Consider the following 20,316-nt stretch of genomic DNA (forward strand, 5'->3'; position numbering starts at 1 on the left):
TCTATAATTTGCGAATACACTGTAGGCCTAATTTCCAAGACTGAATAGCATAATAGCTACTATACATTTGGGTTTTAATACCTTTATTCTAATTGTGTTATAGTCATATATGTTTTGGTTTTCTACTGTCAAATTTGTCAACTTCACTTATGACTAATTCTTAAAATAATATTTCAATCAATATTAAACAAACATTCAACTATTTAAATATTTACTGTGCAGGTATACGGACCTAATGAATAATATTTGCTTTATAAGCGAAGGTCAGTTTTAAGTTCTAAATCTACAAAAAATTGTCATAATGCTAATAAAAGGATGCTTGGCACATTTTCTAGTCCAAAAAAAACAAAACTGCATTAGGTTTGGAGATGTGTAATACATGTTTTGGTAATCTAATGTAGGACGTGAACCATCATGTCTTCTTGGACAATAATCCAGTTTTCAGAACGAAATTCCAAGGCATATGACATGACGCCTGACCAATTCAGAGCATGAGGCAAAACATTCTCTAGCGTCTGATGACGGCAAAATCTACACAGGCCTGAATGCCAAACTACTACTCATCACCTCAACGGTAAGGACTGGGAGACTGCTACAGATTGAAAGAAGGATGGACGAAGCAAAATCCAGAGGTCCTTGAAAAAAATCCAGAGCCTATAAATCCTCAAACTGGGTTGGAGTTTCATCTTTTAGCACGATAACAATCCGAAGCACACAGCCAAGATTGGCTTTAGGACAACTTTGTGAATGCCCTTGTGTGTCTAAAATAAAGCCCGGATTTGAGCCCCTTTGAACATCTATGGGGAGACCTGAACATTGCAGTTCACTGAGCGCTCATCCAATCTGACAGAGCTTGTACAACAACATAAATGAATGAAGTAAATCACTCATTTTGGGGTTTTAATTAGATTTCATAAAACTGGATTATAAACCATTCAATATATTTAATTTGATACTGTCTATTTTGCAGTATTATAGCCTGGGTATTGGCGTGTCATCTGACGAACAGCCAGTAAGATGCCGCGAGGCGGGGACAATAAGCAGACCAGAGTTGCCCCGCCCGGATTGAAAAAATCATGGGGGCGTTTCGAGACTACTGTCTCGCTTTCAGTACTGTCTCTGTGTACACCGTAATATGTAATTGCTCACTATCGTTATCGTTCCAATCACAAGCGAATTGGGCACCGAGAAGTGCACGCAGACTTCCAAAAGCCACACGCAGCCTTCTGAAATGACTTGCGGATAGGTATATGATACGTCCGGAAGAGTATATTGACGAGGGTTGTCTGGTCAATTTGACAGCTGTCAAGCGCGAGACGCCTAAATTATGTTTGACAGCTGTTATTGAGGAGGATATTTCTGCGTGATATCACAGCAAGAAAATCGTTTGAGCGCTCGGACTTTGTAAAATGGCAAAACGAAACAGTTTATATATCCGAATTGTGGAGGGAAAACATTTACCAATTAAGGACATGTAAGTAACCACTCTAATAACTTGTTTTCTATTCTATTGGTCTCAGATTTGCCTGCCCTTTTCAATGAACCACGATCGGACGTTAGTCCGTTTGCTTAGGAGGGAGCTTAATTGATCGCATTATTGAAGGACCTTCACTGTCGAGGCAAATAAGTTATTTCCTCAAACTTATCTTTTATTTTAGGATATCTGAATCATACAAAACATCAAACTGTAACGCCACACCCACTGAATGGAAGCAACTTGAGTTAACTCTATAATTAAGACATTACTAGATTATCTGGCATTAGTAGCCTAGATCATGACAGTCTTTACTATGATGTTTTGAAATAGCAATAAGGTAGGTTACCTCAAGTTTGTTTTATATGGTATATATACTGGTATTTCGGGCTGTGTTTAGACATTAAGAACAGCCTTCAGATGTATAATACTCGCAATATATTCCACCACCACTCTGGCTTTAATGGTTAACTATACAATGAATAACAAATGGCAATAACATGGTTACATGCAGCATTTTAAGGGGGTTCTGGTTTGCTCTTCACAACTGTCTGGCTGTGAGGACCAATTTGTTAGTAATGGGGATACAAGAAACTTGATGCTCTACCTGCTCCTATTTACACCGATTTATGTTCATGGGGCCTTGCTCAGTGATTTTCTTGTAGTCCATGATCAGTTTCTTTGCCACAGTGACATTGAGGAAGACATTGTTGTCCTGGCATCACATTGGAGGTTTCTCACCTCCCTGTTGACCATCTCATCATCATCATAAGAGTTTAGGCATACCACCAACAAGTTGCCAGCAAACAGGATGATGGTGTTTGAGTCCTGCATCACCATGCAATCGTTGGTAAACGGGGATTAAAGGAAGGGACTAAACGGGTGTAACATTATGGCTTTCTCCACTGTCCGACAGCCCCATACTGGGCTTGCACCAGAAATCCTCTGGACACATGGATTATGGTAACCCAAAAAACCTGCCTGCCCTTGCAACGACTCAACTGATTCAAGTTCCCAGTCCAAGTAATGTCACCAGTTGAAATGTGCACTGCTTAATGGCTAGCCAATTCCGACTTGTCACACAAGCATCTCTTAGGCACTCCTGAGTTGACCGTTAGGGTGGTGGACATGTTCTTGCCTGCCCTCACCACTCGGGGGGGGGCTTGTCAGGAAGTTCAGGACACAGTTGTAGAGGGAGGTATTTAGTCCCACGGTCTAAAGGTTAGAGATGACCTTGAAGAGCACAGTGGCGTGGAACACTGAGCTAGAGAACGGTGTTCTCTCTGAGGCATTTCTCCTGACTAGGTGGAAGAGGTAGTGAGAGCGATAGAGAATGCGTGATCTGTGAATTTTTTTGGGGTGGTATGCAAATTGGATTGGGTCCTGAGCGCCCAGGATGGTGTTGTTGATGAGCCATTAGCACCGTTTCATAGCATTTCATGGTTACAGATAAGACCTGCGCTGGTCCATGTTTTTTGAGCTGTGTTTTAATTTTGAGATCCACCCGGCATCAGGACAGGGTTTTCTCTGCGACTTACACAGTGTGTGTGTGTGTGTGTGTGTGTGTTTGTGCGAGTGTGTATTTAGCTAATGTATTATGATAGTCAGACAGTGGAGTATTTCCCTTTCATGCATGCGTTTAATTAGCCTATACATTATGTAAATACGTTTAGATTTGTTTTGTCTTAATCCATCTATAAAATCTGGAGTGTGCAACACTGCACTTCTCTGTTTTGTAGAAATGTAGGATCTTTAATCAAATTTATATTGAAATTGCAATAATTCTGTGCATTATCCAAATGGCAAGAGGCTGCTATACACTCAATGGCCACTATATTAGGCACAGCTTTTTAGTGTTGGGTAGGATCTCCTGTTGCCTCTAGAACAGCCTGATTCTTCCCGGTACAGATTTGACTAGGTGCTAGGAAAGCTTCCTTTGGGAAAGCTTCCATGCTAACTCAATATCATCATGCAGACATTCATGCTGCGAACCTCACCTTCCACCACATACCAAAGGTGGTCTATTGAATTGAAATTGGTGTAAATAGAAGTAACTGTCATGCTTGTGGAATCAACTTGAAATGATGCATGCTTTGTGACATTGCACATTGTCCTGCCGGGAGTATCTGTTTTAAAACAGGTGGTCTGTGGCACATGATCAGCAACAATGCTTAGGTACACTTGTGTCAACAGTACACCAACCTGTACCGTTGACACAAGGCAGGATGGATCCATGGGTTCATTCAGTTTACACTAAATTGTGAACCTAGCATCAGCATCAGAAATCAAGATTTGTGAGACCAGTTGACGTTCTTAGCTGACAGGAGCGAATCTCAGTGTGAACTTCTGCTGCTGTAGTCCATCCATTTCTAGGTTCAATAAATTGTGCATTCGCAGATTACTTCCTGCAAACCCTGTTTTAAAGAGTGGTGATTTCAGTGTTTGTGGCCTTTCTGTTGTTTGAATGGGTCAGGACATTCTCCTCTGACAGTCCTCCTCAGCAAGTAGTTTTTTCACCTATTGAACTACTGCTCACTGGATGTTTTTTTTGTGTATCGCACTATTCTCTGTATACTCTAAAAAGACTGTAGTGCTTAAAATAAATATTTTTCGGAGATGCTGGATCCAACATGTCTGGCATCAACAATCACGATGAACATGGTGAAAGTTGCTTAGGTCACGCTTCTTCCCAATTGCAATGTTAGGTTGAAACACAACTAAACCTCTTAATCAAGTCTGCTTGCTTCAAATATTGAGTTGCAGCCACGTGATTCGCAGTTTGGCTGTTTGCATTAACAAGCAGGTCACTGAGTATAGATTGATATGCCACTACACAGCCTTTTAAGTCTCTGTCTCCTTCTGCACCCATCTCGTACAAAAACAAGCCCTGCCCCACGCCACTCAACGATGCTGTCCCTCATGACTCGACCACTTAGCAAGTGTCACTCGCATGTTGTCAACATACAGTAGTGTCAAGCAATAGAGTTTCCTTAACAAGATATTGGTTAAAAAATATATATTGGTTTCCAATTTGCTTTTGGTGGAACAGTCCTTCACTACCAAATCCACATGTTGTATGTTATGCTAATAATTTGTGTATACTACCTGCATAATGCCAGGTAACAAGTTGTCTGTGCCTAGAGAAAAATTTCAGCTACTAATTGCTAGCCAGCTAAATCACACATGAAAAGGGGAAACCTAGTTAGTTATACAGTGGTTTGCTAACCACTCTCTAGTTTATTATCAGTTTCATCCAGCCACTTCCCTATTAAGCGTATCATCTTCACTTCCCATTAGATTTTTTGCTTGCAGGAAGCAGGACAACGAAGAGATTATCTGCTTTGTCAAAAGGGAGGGCGGAGAATGACCTTGTAATTGTTTCTAGGTGTGGAATAGAAGTAGTCCAGAGTTTTGTGACCTCTAGTTCCGTAGTTGACCTATTTCAGTTTTCCTATATTAGTCACCATCGATATGGAATGCTCCCTCTGGGTGTGCATTTTCTTACTTGCGTATTGCTTTAAACAAGTCACTAAGTGGGATTTTAGGGCCAGCATAGGTTTGTTGTGGGATTTAGGTGACAACGAAAAAAGAGATGTCATCTTGCTGCTGCCTCTCAGGGATTTGGGCCTGGCAGGAGTAAAGTGGCGTGTCTTGGACTGACGAGTTAATTAAAAAAGTTGGTCTTAGTACAGATCTAGAGGAGTGATTTCTTCTTTGATTTCCACAGGTCAAATGAAATGAGGAGAGGGACATTGTATATAGAAAGAGATTAGAATGTACAACATTACAACACCAAATCATTTGATTAAAATGACTGTGGCCAATCACAGAATGGAGATTCATGGGAACAGTGTCAAAACTCATCATACTGAGCTTGCAGCAAAAACACCAGCAAGTCAAAAATCAGCCTTCAAACTGATTTTAAATCCATTTTCAATATCATATCAGTGTGATTTATGACTGTAATAAATTTTTAATTAGACCAACACAAGCTTGCTATGGTTAAAGTACATTACATGTAAAATTAAATGCCTCCCACTAAAGGGCTTGTATAATGACACAGATTAAGCCTATTTGTAAAAATAATTTTTGTGCTTCCTTTTACGACTTTCTGTAATAGGTAAATTAGCCCTAAGTGGCCTACCAAGAAAAGACAATATACTCACTAATTTGATTTGGTTCTTTTAAATACATTTTGTTGTCTTAAATCACAGAATTTACCTCAGTCTGGTGACAGAACATTGGCAAAACCTCCTCAATTAGATGGAGGGATTGGGGGGATTCGGGTATTTCTCCAAGTTCAGAATGGCTGTCATTGAAAACCCATAGATTGTTGTGAAGCTCAGAGCCTGTTCTCTGACCTCCTGTATTGCAAGTTGTTTACAGTTTTTTATCGTTTTGGCTCATTTTTTAAAACTGTCTTAACATTCTCTAAACTTTAACTTCAAATGTCACAACTGTTTTATGGGACATCAACTCTTGCATGTCTGCAATATGTAGTAACTCACCCAAAACAATTAACCTAAAACAATCAAAACCTAGTTATTGTGACAGTAAATTGGCCAATGCCACCAAAATGGAATGTCATTTTATCATCATGTGAGCTGTACTGGTCAAAATGTTATGTTTTTTTACACCATGGCAGTCAACCATGGAGATTTTGTGGTTTACAAGGCCAGATTTTTTCTAAATCAACACCATCTAAATGTAAATCTAAAATTTGTTTCCTCCTCTGCTATTCCCTTGGAGTGTGTCATTCAGTGATTTTGGTTGGCAGGGAGGTTTTAATCATGAGCTTACCTTGACTTAACAGCTCTTTGAAATGCCATACATACCATTCATGACCAGACTTCTCCACTTGTAGTATGCCTGAACCCATTTTCTCTGCTACCACATTAAAATGTACTCGTCAGTTTATTCAGTGTCTCTGCTTGAGCAGATGTAATTAATATAACAATATAGTTTAACAATTTACAGTAATCTAAATATGCATCAACAAGTTGAGAAATAATGGTGTCACATAATTGCACATAAACAGCATAATATAGGCAGGATAGACTTGTATAATATGTATCCCTGGTTGCAATACTTGAAAATAGCTAATAATACAAAAAAATCTGTTTCTGTTGTTGATGTAATGCCTAGTAAATAGCTTCATGACGTGGAGACCAGAGTTCTAGTGACACTTTGTGGTGGACTCAGTGCCTTGTAAAACAATTAAGAGAGTGAGTTCCTTCAGGCATGTATGGATTCCGGTCTAGACTGGTTGTGTGGAGAAGCTATCAGCAAACTTGGTTCTAAAAGAAAGAAACATTTCAAAATGTTTGGGAATTACTTAAAAGTGGAACTGGTTGACAAAACAGAGAAGAGGTTTGACTGGGTTGAACGGGAGCTGACCTCGTTTGAACAGCCGAAAGACAAGCTGTGCAAACAAGGAGCGTAGGTAGGGATGAAAGGTTTGAGCGTTGCTCCATAGCCAAGCACCATGGTCTTGTAGTAGAAGCAAGCTTCAACTGGAAGCCAATGGAGTCTGCTGGGTAACACTGGAGGACTTGGGAAAGTTGAACACCAGAAGGGGGCTTCTACCTTCTAGATATGTTGCAGTAGTTTAATAGAACAAGCGGGGTGCCCAACCTAGGTTGTGTTTCAATAGCCCCGATATGAGATGACAGGAACCTGGATTTCAACCTGCACACTTCCTGTGCGCAGTAAGGTCATACACTCATACAATTTTGTAGACCCTGAACCTACAGGAGTGAGTCACTTCTTTGATGTTTGCATAGAACGACAGCATGCTGTCCAGGGTCAAGCCATGGTTCTTTTTATTCTGGGAGGACTACACTGTGGAGTTGTCACCTGTGATTGAGAGGTCTTTGAGTGGACAGACATCCCCCTGGAGGAAGAACAGCTTTGTGTGCTCAAACCTAATCAAAATCAATGGAAGCCTGATTCTCTGGTAATTTGAAAATCTTAGATTATACTGCATACAAACAATATGACAGTCCATTGTCTTATCTGAATCATTTTCTTGCCAAATATTTTTTGGTTTAGACTGAAGTCATTAAAAAATAGTGTGTCTTGTGCCACCTGGAAAATTATTTAAAGCTATTTATCTGGGCAGTATGTCTGTAGTTGAATACATAGATGACTACAAAATATTTAGAAGTGAGAAGTTTTTCTAGATGTAAGATTATACTGTAAATCACTTTCACGAATCAGCCCCCAAATGTAGTCTCCCATCATGTTCTCGTTATACTGTCCTCGGTAGCAGCGTTCAAAGTCGCGTATATCCTGGTGGACGCACTCGCCTTCCTTTTCCGAGTACACTCCCATGTCTTCTTGAATATATCAAGATGAGCATCAAGGACATGGTCTTTGAGGGACATCCATTGTGCTGTAGTTCTTCACCTTGGAACAGTGACAAAGCTGTTCCAAGTTGCTTTTTCCTTACTAGTGAGCTTCTTGGGAAATTCATTGCACTCCAGGATCTTCTTTATCTGTGGTCCGACAAAGACACCAGTTTTGACCTTTGCCTCAGACAGGGAAGAAGTCTTGAAAGTACTTGAAGGCTTCTGACTCCTTATCTAGATCGTATCTAGAGCTTCATAAGGCCCCACTTGATGTGCTGTGGTGGCGTCAGCACCTTCTGGGAGTCCACCAGTGGCTCCCACTTGACGTTCCTCCCCATAGAAAACTCTGTCCACTGTAACCAGTCCTGCCTGTGGTAGTGCGCCTTGGTGTCCCTGCTGTCAAAGATGGCAGTGTGGAAGATGGAAAAATGTTCGCTATTTATTAGTAAAAGAGACTCAACAGTCATTTGTATAACAGTTGATTATTTCAGTCCCCAAAAATATCTCTTATGCTATAAAGTACATACAAAAAAAGTTATCATACTAATCAGAAAACAAGAGCCCTACATTTTCATGGCAACCATAGTTCTAAGTCATAGTTAACAGACCTCCTGATCTGAAAATCAGCACTGAATCTATCTGGAATGTTTTGTAAAATAGGTAAATTTCAAAATGTCACTGTCCTGGTCACAATAGCAAAGATTGTGGGGAATAATAGCCATTGACTATACTTTTGAGGCTTCAGCAATTAGGGAATAACACTTACTACCCAGGAATAAAAAATAAATAAAAGGGCTTCTCTTTACCCTCCTAGGCCAGACTACACTTAATCATAGACCTTGCTGAAGTGATGAGTCTTTAGTAGACACTTAATAGATTTTATTGAATCTGCGTCTCTAACCTTTATCAGCAGATCACTCGGCAGTAGTGGAGCTCTATGTGAGAAAGCCCTGCCTCCAGCTGTTCGTTTAGAAATTCTAGGTAGAATTAGAAGGCCTGCATCTTGTGGTCTTAGGGTACGTGTAGGTATGTATGGCTTGTCCAATTCAACGAGGTAAGTAGGAGCAAGTCAATGTAACCCTTTATAGGATAACAATAAAACCTTAAATCAGCCCTAGATTTAACAGGCAGCCAGTGTAGAGAGGCTAATACTGGAGTAATATGTCAATGTTTTGTTCTAGTTAGGAGTCTAGCAGCTGTGTTAAGCGCTAATTGAGGTTTATTTATTGATTTAACTGGAGAGGAGAGCTATAGACCTTTATCAAATCTCCCTTTTATAGCCAAGATCATTGAGAAGGTTGTCTTTGAACAATTCAGCAATTTTGTGAAATCAAGCGGTCTCCTAGACAAATTTCAGTCACTGACAAAGAAATGATCAGTCTATAATTTTAATAGTAGGTTTATTTGAACAGTGAGAGAAAGAAAAACAACAAAAAAAAATTATAAATTGATTTGCATTTTAATGAGTGAAATATGTATTCAACCCCTCTGCAAAACATGACTTATTGGCAATCACAGAGGTCAGACGTTTCTTGTCGCTGGCCACCAGGTTTGCACACATCTCAGAAGGGATTTTATCCCACTCCTCTTTGCAGATCTTCTCCAAGTCATTAAGGTTTCGAGGCTGACATTTGGCAGCTCGAACCTTCAGCTCCCTCCACAGATTTTCTATGGGATTAAGGTCTGGAGACTGGCTAGGCCACTCCAGGACCTTAATGTGCTTCTTCTTGAGCCACTCCTTTGTTTCCTTGGCCGTGTGTTTTGGGTCATTGTCATGTTGGAATACCCATCCACGACCCATTTTCAATGCCCTGGCTGATTTGACGGTACATGGCCTCGTCCATTGTCCCTTTGATGCAGTGAAGTTATCCTGTCCCCTTTGAGGAGAAAAACACCCCCAAAGCATAATATTTCCACCTCCATGTTTGACAGTGTGGATGGTGTTCTTGGGTTCATAGGCAGCATTCCTACCTCCTCGAACCACGGTGAGTTGAGTTGATGACAAAGAGCTTGATTTTGGTCTCATCTGACCACAACACTTTCACCCAGTTTTCCCCTGAATCATTCAGATGTTCATTGGCAAACTTCAGATGGGCCTGTACATGTGGTTTCTTGAGCAGGGGGACCTTGCGGGCGCTGCAGGATTTCAGTCCTTCACCGTGTAGTGTGCTACCAATTGTTTTCTTGGTGACTATGGTCCCAGCTGCCTTGAGATCATTGACAAGATCCTCTCGTGTAGTTTTGGGCTGATTCCTCATCGTTCTCATGATCAGTGCAACTCCACGAGTGAGATCTTGCATGGAGCCCCAGACCGAGGGAGATTGACTGTTCTTTTGTGTTTCTTCCATTTGCGAATAATCGCACCAACTGTTGTCAACTTCTCACCAAGCTGCTTGATGATGGTCTTGTAGCCCATTCTAGCCTTGTGTAGGTCTACAATCTTGTCCCTGACATCCTTGGACAGCTCTTTGGTCTTGGCCATGGCGGAGAGTTTGGAATTTGATTGATTGATTGCTTCTGTGGACAGGTGTCCTTTATACAGGTAACAAACTGAGATTAAGAGCACTCCCTTTAAAAGTGTGCTCCTAATCTCAGCTCGTTACCTGTATAAAAGACACCTGGGAGCCCAAAATCTTTCTGATTGAGAGGGGATCAAATACTTATTTCACTTATTAAAATGCAAGTCAATTTATAAAATTTTTGTTTGGCAACAAAAATAGAAGAACTAGTATTAGTAAAGACCTGGATTCTCTGGCCCTAAAAACCAGGGACCAGGTGTGTAATCTTGGTGTTCTGATAGACCTCACATTTAACACTCATATCAAAGCGTTCACCAAAACAGCATTCTAATCATATTAAACATATAGCCAGAATCAAGTGCTTGGTGTCCCAAAGACCATCACTCTGGTTCTTAAATCTTTGCACTGGCTTCCAGTCAGTTACAGAATAGATTTTAAAGTGGTGCTTTCAGTTTTTAAATCGCTGAATGGTTTAGGCCCCCGTATACATTTCTGATATGTTTGAAGAATATAAACCAACCAGGGCTCTTAGATCCATGAACACAGGTCCGCTAGGAGAGTCCAAACTAAACATGCTGCGTTTTGCAGTTATGCAGCACACAACTGTAATAAACTACCAGAAGATCTTAGACGTGCCCCAAACGTATCAATTTCTAAATCCAAGTTAAAACCACTTCTCTTTTCACGTGCCTATGACTGATCACTTAAATTTAACCGCACTGTTTAGCCTTACAGCTTTTATAGCTTCCTGTGTTTTTATTCTGTTTTTATTTTATTTATATTTTCTTATGCTATATTTTCTTATGTTGTTTTGATGTTTTCATTTGAGTATTTGTTTTTATGATATTGTATTTGTACATATATTTTTTCTTTTGTAATGCACATTGAATTGCTTCAATGTATGAATTGTGCCATATAAATAAACTTGCTTGCTTATACTATGGCATTCAGCCACAATAAAGTCTGCTTCCATAATATATGGTGGTATGTATGCTCCCAGTCACAACATTGATGAAAAAGGTCAGTTTTTGGCCACACATTCTACTTTTTATTTACGAAAACATTTATAAGCACCTAAGACTGTTTTAAGGCATTACAAATGTCAATTACTTATTTACAATGAAAACACTGCAATTGGAGTACAACATTTACAGCTTTATCTCATCTAGTCTGGAAGTGTTTGATGTATAGAATTGTATGACCTATTCAAATTTTTCATTCTTTGTCACCCTGTTGAACTTCTGCCAAATATTATTATTTTACCATTCGGACAATTAAAACACCACAAGCTTCTTTTCTTTTCAGCAATATAATCAAAATAATCCCAAATGTCTTCCATGTAAGCTAGTGACAGCAAGTGATAGTGAATACCAAATTATGCCACCTACTAGCAGCATTTATCTGCCTGATTTAGAAGGTTAAAATCCCCACCACAAAAAAGCTTAAAAATGTCCGTTATTATTGACGAAGGTTTAGAAAAATATTCTTAAAATGTAACTGAAATTGTTTGTTGTTGTTGTTGTTAACTACAGTTATTGTATGCTGCCGAAATGCAGTAAATGAGATTCTGTGAGTTAGTGGTTAAATTCCTCAGCTGTCTGGGTGGCTTGTTTGTAACAATCCTGCAGGTGAATAAGCCAGATGTGAAGCCCCTGGGCTGGCGTCTTTATATGTTGTCTGTGGTTGTGAGGCCGGTGGGACTTGGGGGTGGTACTGGTACAGAAATTCACACAAAATTATTTGGCAACATCTCTGGTAGACATTCCTGCTGTCAGCATGCCAAATATCTGTGGCATGATGTTGTGTGGTCTTTTATTGTATTCAGCACAAGGAGCAGGGGGTTTAATGATTGTGGTGTTAAATCAACTTTTTTATATTATACAGTGCAAATTTGCCCAGCACCTTTTGGTGTGGATGCGTAGGATATCGGATATGGTTGTCTTTACTGCATACTACTCCATTTGCCTCACCAACATTGCCCCACAAGTGTCCCAAAGCTGAGAGACTGAAAATGTATTGAGGGTTTAGGGCTGATTAGACCCTCCAATGTCTTCTTCCAGTGAGTGTTGTTGGGTTTACAGATCCCTTTGCCACTCTCTGGACGTCACCAATGGAGTGCTCTCGAGTGTAGTAGGGGCTGGTTTGGGATTCTCAGAATGTTCAATTCCTACACTCTAGCGTGTGTTGCCACATGTGTTGCCACATTTCGTGCCGAAATACAGAAATGCTATTGACACCAAAACACTTTTAAAATGTGCAGACCAGAGTGCATAGCAGGAATAATGATGATCGTAGCAGTCTGCAATAATCCATATTTTTGTGAGTAACAAACATTTTAACTATAATGTTTGCAGAGCTGGCTACCAGGAATTTGAATTGAAGTATACTGTGCTCAGAGGAAAACCTTTCATTCATTTTCTCTTTCATATTCAGATTCTGGTTAAACTTTGGCATATATCATCCCTGATCTACAAACACTATTTTCAAAAATAGGTCACCTCTTTATCTCTTTACAAAATCCCATGCTTTGAATAGCAACAAGCAGACTCTGAAGATTAACTAAACATAGTATGACAGGGCATGGTACTAATCAAATGACAGAAACCTCGCCCCCTCATCTCACTGATAATTGGCAAATGAAGATGTCGCTCTGTTCCGCATTTCTCCCCCTAATTCAGTCAGTTAGAATATTTTTATTACTCTGATGTTATATTCAAGATTAATTAGGTTTTCTTCAGCTGCTTTTCCATTGTAAGCATTCTCACTCTCTGGCTTCTCTTCTGAAAATTCTGCGGACTGTCAGTTTTCCAGTGTTTTGATCAAAGGCATTGCACTGCAAATGGAACAGAGTGGCGTTTGTGACCCCAAATTTTTGTCATGAAAAACAAGTTAATGTTTGATCCACGGTAATAACAGTGATTTCTTTGCTTGGTTTTAATGCAACCCAGCATTGCAGGAATTACGTGTATATGTAACTATTTTGGAAAACGCTCAGCGGTTTTATCAGTAGTGCTATTACATGCTATTAAGTTCACCAGCCGCCAGGGGCAGTTGTGAACGTATTAATAGTTAAATAGAGCGAATGTTTGCTAGAGCTTTGTGGTGAGGGATGGTAGGTGGATACTGTGGTCGGGGATGGTGGACAGAAGTTTCTGCAACCGACTTTCAGTCCGATGGTTGTGAGTTCGAGTCCAGCAAAAGGCAAGAAATGTTTTCTTGTTGTGGAATTGTTTTTGTTGACTGACTGGCTGTCTGTTGGTTTGTATAAAGTGCTAATATTAGAAACCCATGCTCATTGCATTGTTAGATCTCCCATCTTTCAGTTTACTTGCATTTTTTCTTGGTTGATTGAGCAGAATTCATGTTTTCAATACACCACACAGGTCCAAAATAAAACACTTTTGGACAGAAAGAACATTTTAATTTTCAAAATGTTCTCTAAAAACAAAAACAAAAAAATACATGGCACAAAATCAAGTACTTGCTTCAAAAGATACAATTTGTTATCGCATAAAAAAAATTCTGTCAATCATCATGCAATGGCTCAGTACATTTATTTTCTTGATTGCTTGAGCACTTTTATCAACACATTTTCAAAACAGTTAACATGCGGGCCCAAACAAAAAAAGGCAAGTTAACATAATACATTAAAACTGCTTGAGCTGAATTTCTTTTCCTTATATGATATGACAAAGAATGTTAGAAATTCTGAACGAGGGAAGATCTGAAGATGCAAGTACTACCATACCGATTTTTTACGTTACTGAAGGACAAGATAGAATTGTATCATGAAATTACGTAAAAGATTGTTTTAAACAATGTTTTTTTGTGGTTTTATCATTTCATAATACTAACTGTCTTTGATTGTAAGCTACAGCGGATCACGTAGACAACAGTGTTTCTCTCCGAACATTTGATGTGAAAAAACCAAGCACAATGTTCACAGCATCATCTTACATGAATCTATGAGGTACCAACTGACAACATTGTTTCCCTATCAGTTGTTGAATATTTCTGTGTAACCTACTGCTATTGTGGTGTTCATAGTATAAAGAAATAAAAGTTCATGAATATTTTAAAGTAACCATAGAAAACAAAAAATATACAATAAAACTTGCTAAAAGCTGAAAATAATGTAAGAAATTTAAACAAAACATACTAGCATTCCCCAGTCCTGAACAAAACAAGGCACAATTCACTTCAAAGCAAAAACATAGACTGTAAGTTAGACTGCCTTTCCCATTTTTTGGATATAGCAGTGGGAGAGAAAATTGCTTTGTCATGTCTTTGTGACATGCACCTTATCCTAATAAAAACATCTAGATGACATCAAAATATCAGTACATTATTATGGTTTTTAAATCATACTAAACATTTCTTCCTGTGGGTTCAGAGGACTGTTACAGCACAGTAGATGTGGATGTGGAGAATACTCACTCAGATTGAGTGGATTTACCATGCTTGTCTGCAAATGTATGAATTTCTATCAATTTTACATGGGGGCTGCTACTAAACCACAATCCGTTTCCAACCATCCACAGAATGTGTGGGAGCAATTCATCTTCTGATTGTGTGGCGACTTTATTGGTCAGCATAGAATCCACCATCAGTCTTGTCTATATTTACCTATGTCCGAGACCTCAACACAAGCTATCAATGGGTTTTGTGAAAAGCACATATAAAGAAAAAAAATAAACATCAAACAAACGCTTTTCAATTTTCACAGTTGCTATCACAACACTGCAGGTGGTTCACACTAAACGTTGCCTCTGCAGTTAAACTGACAAAACCAGATCCGTGTTTCATGTAACACCTGACAGTCCCAGGTTTCCCCGTCACAGACAGAGATAACTACATGCAGAAACCAATCACCCGCAGCCATATTCAATGTTCAAAGGCCCTGCAGTCCTTTCTGTCACTAATCCTGCATCTGTCAAATAATTAAATTCCCTTCAAAGGAACAAATCTTTACTTTTAATGTAAAATCCCCCCTGACCAGGCCTGTAATCTACCATTGAGGACCCCGAAGACATTGCGACGACTCATGACCTCAATATTCAATATGTTGGAATTCCGTGTTAATATTCTCATGTTAAAGTTTACATTTTCTTTTGCATGGTGGAACTAAGAAGAAAGAATAGCACAAACAAGATTTGGACAATGTGATTGTTTGTTTGATTATTGTTTCTTAACTGATAAGGAGAGTAACATTCTCACTTTTGACCATTAATATTTGTCTGGATAACAAATTTGTCAAAGTGCATAGTATAAGGCTATGTCCATAAAGTCTAGGGCTGTTAATGTTATGGCAATACATGTTTGTAGCTGTAGATATTTGTACACAGTGTTAACTGCTTGATAATTTCTTACACCCAACACACAACAGTTCAAGCTTTTTAACTTTACATCGCTAAAGTCCTATAAATCAAAAGTTAGGCCCAATATTACCGGAGCTATTCTGTGACTGATTTGTGAGCATTTTAATTTAACTTATGGGTATCCTTTGTGATTTATGGATACATTTGGATGACACAGCAACAGCTTAAAAGTAATATGTTAAGCTACTCAAAGAGGTTCAAAAAGTAGAGATGTATGAGAGTTTAAAAGGGAGTAAATCATTTTTCCTATACAGTTGTTCTTCCATGTCACCTTGCTCATCTGCACATTCTATCTTTCAGTTGAAGCTCGCATTCGCTACAAAACTCTGCTTTCCTACAAAGCAGCCAGGATAACTGCCCGTGTCTAACTTCAGCCAAGGGTTTAGAGACAGGTTAAATTCAAGACACATTCCTAAAATGTTAATAATCTTAAGAATTTTCTATAACCAGCATTTATATATTGACTACAATAATATTAAGAGAACATTATGCCTTAAATTTGAACTAAATACACTACTGAGGCTGAGTAGTTCGAAGTCTCTTTGAGAACCACAATATCAAGACTCATATCATGCACCGAGATATCAAGAAGGTACATTTTAAGGCTTGTTTTGCCCAACAGCCCAAGGTCTTTGTGATTTGAAAGTTAAAGGGATATCAATATAAGGAATCCAATTTTGAATAATAAGCACTAATTGAGCTAATTAGAGCATGCATCGTAGTTGAACTCACAGTTACTGAGCCAATAATAACATTATGCTTTATGGGTACAAGATTATGGTAGACAACATTTCTTGGAATGTGAACATCTGTAACAATTGAATGAAAACGCTATGATGTGTAGGTTGGGATCACCTGAGACATCAATAATACCCCGCTGTGACAGGGAGGATGGTAGACTCCTGAGAGCTTCACTGAGCCACTGACTGTTTAATGTTTCAGGATAGCATCTGTGCTCTACTTTGGTTGGGATACATACTGTCTTCGCTGAAATTATCCCTTTGCTTTCAGTACTGGTTGAAAATGTCAATAAATGCCACTTGCACTGAGGTACAGTGTGTTTGGGTTTGTCTGCTGAAGCCATTTGACCTTTGGCCTGTTGGGGGTATTGGACCAGGGATAAATAGCCGCTTACCTTCTTACTTTGCAGATTCTAATATGTTCATCGGGTCTTGGATCCACACTTTAAATTGCCATCATGACAGTGCTGAGACACTTCACTTGTTATTGTTTATTCATATTTATCAGAATTGTTCATTTTGCTGCCCATTTTTTTCCACTCCCAGTTTCATCATTTCAAGTTTATGATTATGATCTTATCTAGTTGTATCACCTGCCAGAGAGTTGAAGGGAGCCATAGTTTGGAGGTGTACTTCAATTCACATTCTGCCTTGCCGTTCTACTTCATATCACGCTGCTTTCTCAGTCTGGTACTATGCTGCAACCCATGCACTTGGAGGAAAGCACATCTCCAGCTAACAACCACAATTGAGCTTTCAGCCTCTCAACCTGCCACAAGGAGTTGCATGGGTGTCACCTGGCACGGCAGCCCTGTCTGACCACCAACCTCTGCAGCACTGAGATCATCCGCATCACCCATACGTCGGAATCAACAGAACAGGGCTCCACACATGATCAGAGATTTGAAGTTCGTATTTGCTGATATATGATTACATGATCATTGCAAAGATGATAATACTTTTGCATTTCCTGTTGGGGAAACATTGATTATTCTTTAGCCAGAAATGCTCTTGGGTAAATGATATGTATCATTTTAACAGCTCAAATGGTTAGTTCATATTTTAGCCTATTGTGTGCTGACGCAGTGTACATTTAAAAACATTTCTAGAGATATAAGAGGAAGGCTACTGGTTTTTTTTTTCTTGCCAAGGGCTGGCTGTGTCTTCAAATCAATTAATCAATCACATTTATTTTATAGAGCCCTTTTTATGTCAGCAGTTGTCACAAAGTGCTTTTACAGATACCCAGCCTGAAACCCCAAAGAGCAAGCAACAAGAGTTAATGTCTTCAACATTAGAATACCTTCAGTGCCAAGCTGAAGGTCCAGCACTTGCCTGAAGGGTTTTGGGGTCCTTTCCACTCACAACCCCTACCCATATATACAAAGATCTAAGACAATTGGACTGAAGTAAACTAGTGAAAATTCCACCAAGCTTATTAGAGCGTAAGGTGGGGCTTTGACCATGTTACCACCTATCAGTCTCAGATCTCTGTATACTTCTAGACATGGGTGGCCATGGGTGTTATGGTAGCTCAGTCACTCGCTGAGTCACTCTGTCAGTCACCCACTCACTCAGTGGCTCAGTCATTCTAAACTTTTTTTCATGGTTTTCAAGTTTCAAGCCATCAAGGTTTATTTGTCAAATGCACCCGAACAACACAGCGTCATCCTGCACAATGAAATTCTTGTGACATGGGACACGACAACTACGTAGTGAGAGTTAAAAAGAATACAAGCAAAAATATAGCAAGCCAGAAAATAAGAAAATAAAGTAAAAATATACTGTACATTACACTGTACACTAGCAGCAGTTTAAAAAGAGTACTGTAAACTAGCAGCAATCTGGGTAGTATTACTGGTATAGCAGCAATCTGGGTAGTATTACTGAACATTTAGATATGGCAAGTATGGCAGTAATATAAGTGTGAACTATCAGCAACTGGTAGAGTTGTTGAATATTATAGATACATATGACTGCAATAAGCTTATTAATGGTGGCATAGCACACTACAATTACGATTAAGAAGAATTTACACACAGCAAAAATACATCAAGAGGATAAAGCAATAATATACATAACACTGTACATAGCAGCAGTTTAAAAAGAGTACTGAAAACTAGCAGCAATATTGGTAGTAGTATTGAATATTGGTATGGCAGTAATATACATTTAAAAAATGTAAACTAGCATCCATTTTGAAAGAGTAGGATGGGGGAGTATGAACAGTATGGTAGAAGCATTGAGTAATTGCACGTGTGGAGCTGCTAAATGATCATACTTCAGTGTACACTGTCAAAGCATCTACCGTTTAGACATGTTCATCCAGATGTGATGTGTTGTTGCCATACGTCTTCTGTCTGTTTCTTATGTAATCCCAATATCTTTTCTGTACATGAGGCCTATTTGCCTCCTTCCAGGCTGTTGTAATACAAAATTATTTGTTCTTAATTGCCTTGCCTGATAAAATAAAGTTACAATAAATAAAAATATGTGTTACAATTGCTCCTTGATTTATAGAAAGATCCTACTGTAGTGCCCTTCATACCTACCATGTTACTGTAGATGTCAACAGCGTGTTTTTAGATCCGGTGACCAAGCACCTTTTATTCCACATGCCCTGCAACTAAAGGCTTCTTTAGGCCCTATTCCCTAAATAGTGCCCGGTTTTGTAGGGCACTGACAGAGGATACAGTGTCTTCTGACGTAGCCTGTGGTTTTAAAGGCCAGCAGCCGACCCGGACCGGTTGTGATGTCTGCCAGTACTCAGAATGGCTCTTTTGAACTTGGAGGCTACACTGGGGATGCTGTTTAGGCATCGGGTGCCCTTTCACCACGGGCTTTGACTCAAAGGAAACGCACACACACACCAACACACATGCACACAACAGAGGCTGACTTTGTACCACAGCAATAAAAAGCTGGTTACCTTTCTACATGCTTATACAATCTTTTCATATTTTCTGACACCGTGTGGGCCTGGTTTGCATCGGTACAGAACTCATGCCCATCCATCCATCTGCAGTGTTCCCATGGATGTTATTTATGAAGTGTATGAAGTTTATGAATATTTGAAGCCTCTGCCTAATGTGGACCATTTAGTTTTATATGGACATTTTGGTTACAATTTCTATGAAGGGTACCTATACAAGGACTTTCATAACCTGTAACACCCACGTTTCCGGGAGGCATTTATTACATTATGTCAAAAAACAGGGTTAAATAACAGTACTGAAGAAGGTTCTGATTATGTGTGTAAGTGAAAAATAAATACAGAAATATAAATTACTCAGTTTGGTATTAGCGCTAATACCGGTAATATAAATGTTTTTGGGATTTAACTAGAATGTGTTAGTGTAGGGCCTTACCGATTGACATCGCCTTTGAGTTTCACTGAATGTGTTAATCCTCTCTCTGATTTCCTTTGCAGAACTGGAAGCAGTGATCCATATTGCATCGTGAGGATTGACAATGAGGCCATCATAAGGTATGTGTGTGAATTACACAAAATGTGCTTGGGATTATCTGCTGTGAGGCATGTTTGCCTGAATAAAATAAAAACCCTTTTTATTGAGGACTGGGATTTCTAAAAGGATTAGGACAGTTTAACCATTATCTTTAACCAAGCCTTTGTTGTTTTGAGCAATAAGTCAGTCATTTCAGACAGATAATTTAGTGTAGATTGAACAGAGTGAAAAAAGGACTAGTTTGCTTGTTAATGTTTAACTCTGTGACCTCTGGTTTGCCCGAATGGGAGCCAAATGTAAAATGTTGTAGTGGCTGCATGCTGTCTTTCGAGCTGAAGTGAGTTACAGTTGGAGGTGGAGGGGTAGTTGAGGATTACCTATTCTCGTT

At 39.2% G+C, this 20,316-nt stretch overlaps 1 protein-coding gene across 1 annotated transcript in view; it reads left to right on the plus strand.

Moving 5' to 3' along the window:
* The first annotated feature begins 1,117 nt into the window (after positions 1-1,117).
* The window catches only part of rasa4 (RAS p21 protein activator 4), a 56,541-nt gene continuing 37,342 nt past the window's right edge, over positions 1,118-20,316 (plus strand). Inside the window, exons 1-2 of the mRNA XM_013134551.4 lie at positions 1,118-1,474; positions 19,892-19,948. Coding sequence (XP_012990005.2) covers positions 1,410-1,474; positions 19,892-19,948 — 122 coding nt within the window. The 5' untranslated portion in view covers positions 1,118-1,409. The remainder of the gene's footprint in view (positions 1,475-19,891; positions 19,949-20,316) is intronic.

This window comes from Esox lucius, chromosome 7 (genome assembly GCF_011004845.1).
Source record: "Esox lucius isolate fEsoLuc1 chromosome 7, fEsoLuc1.pri, whole genome shotgun sequence".
NCBI lineage: Eukaryota > Metazoa > Chordata > Actinopteri > Esociformes > Esocidae > Esox > Esox lucius.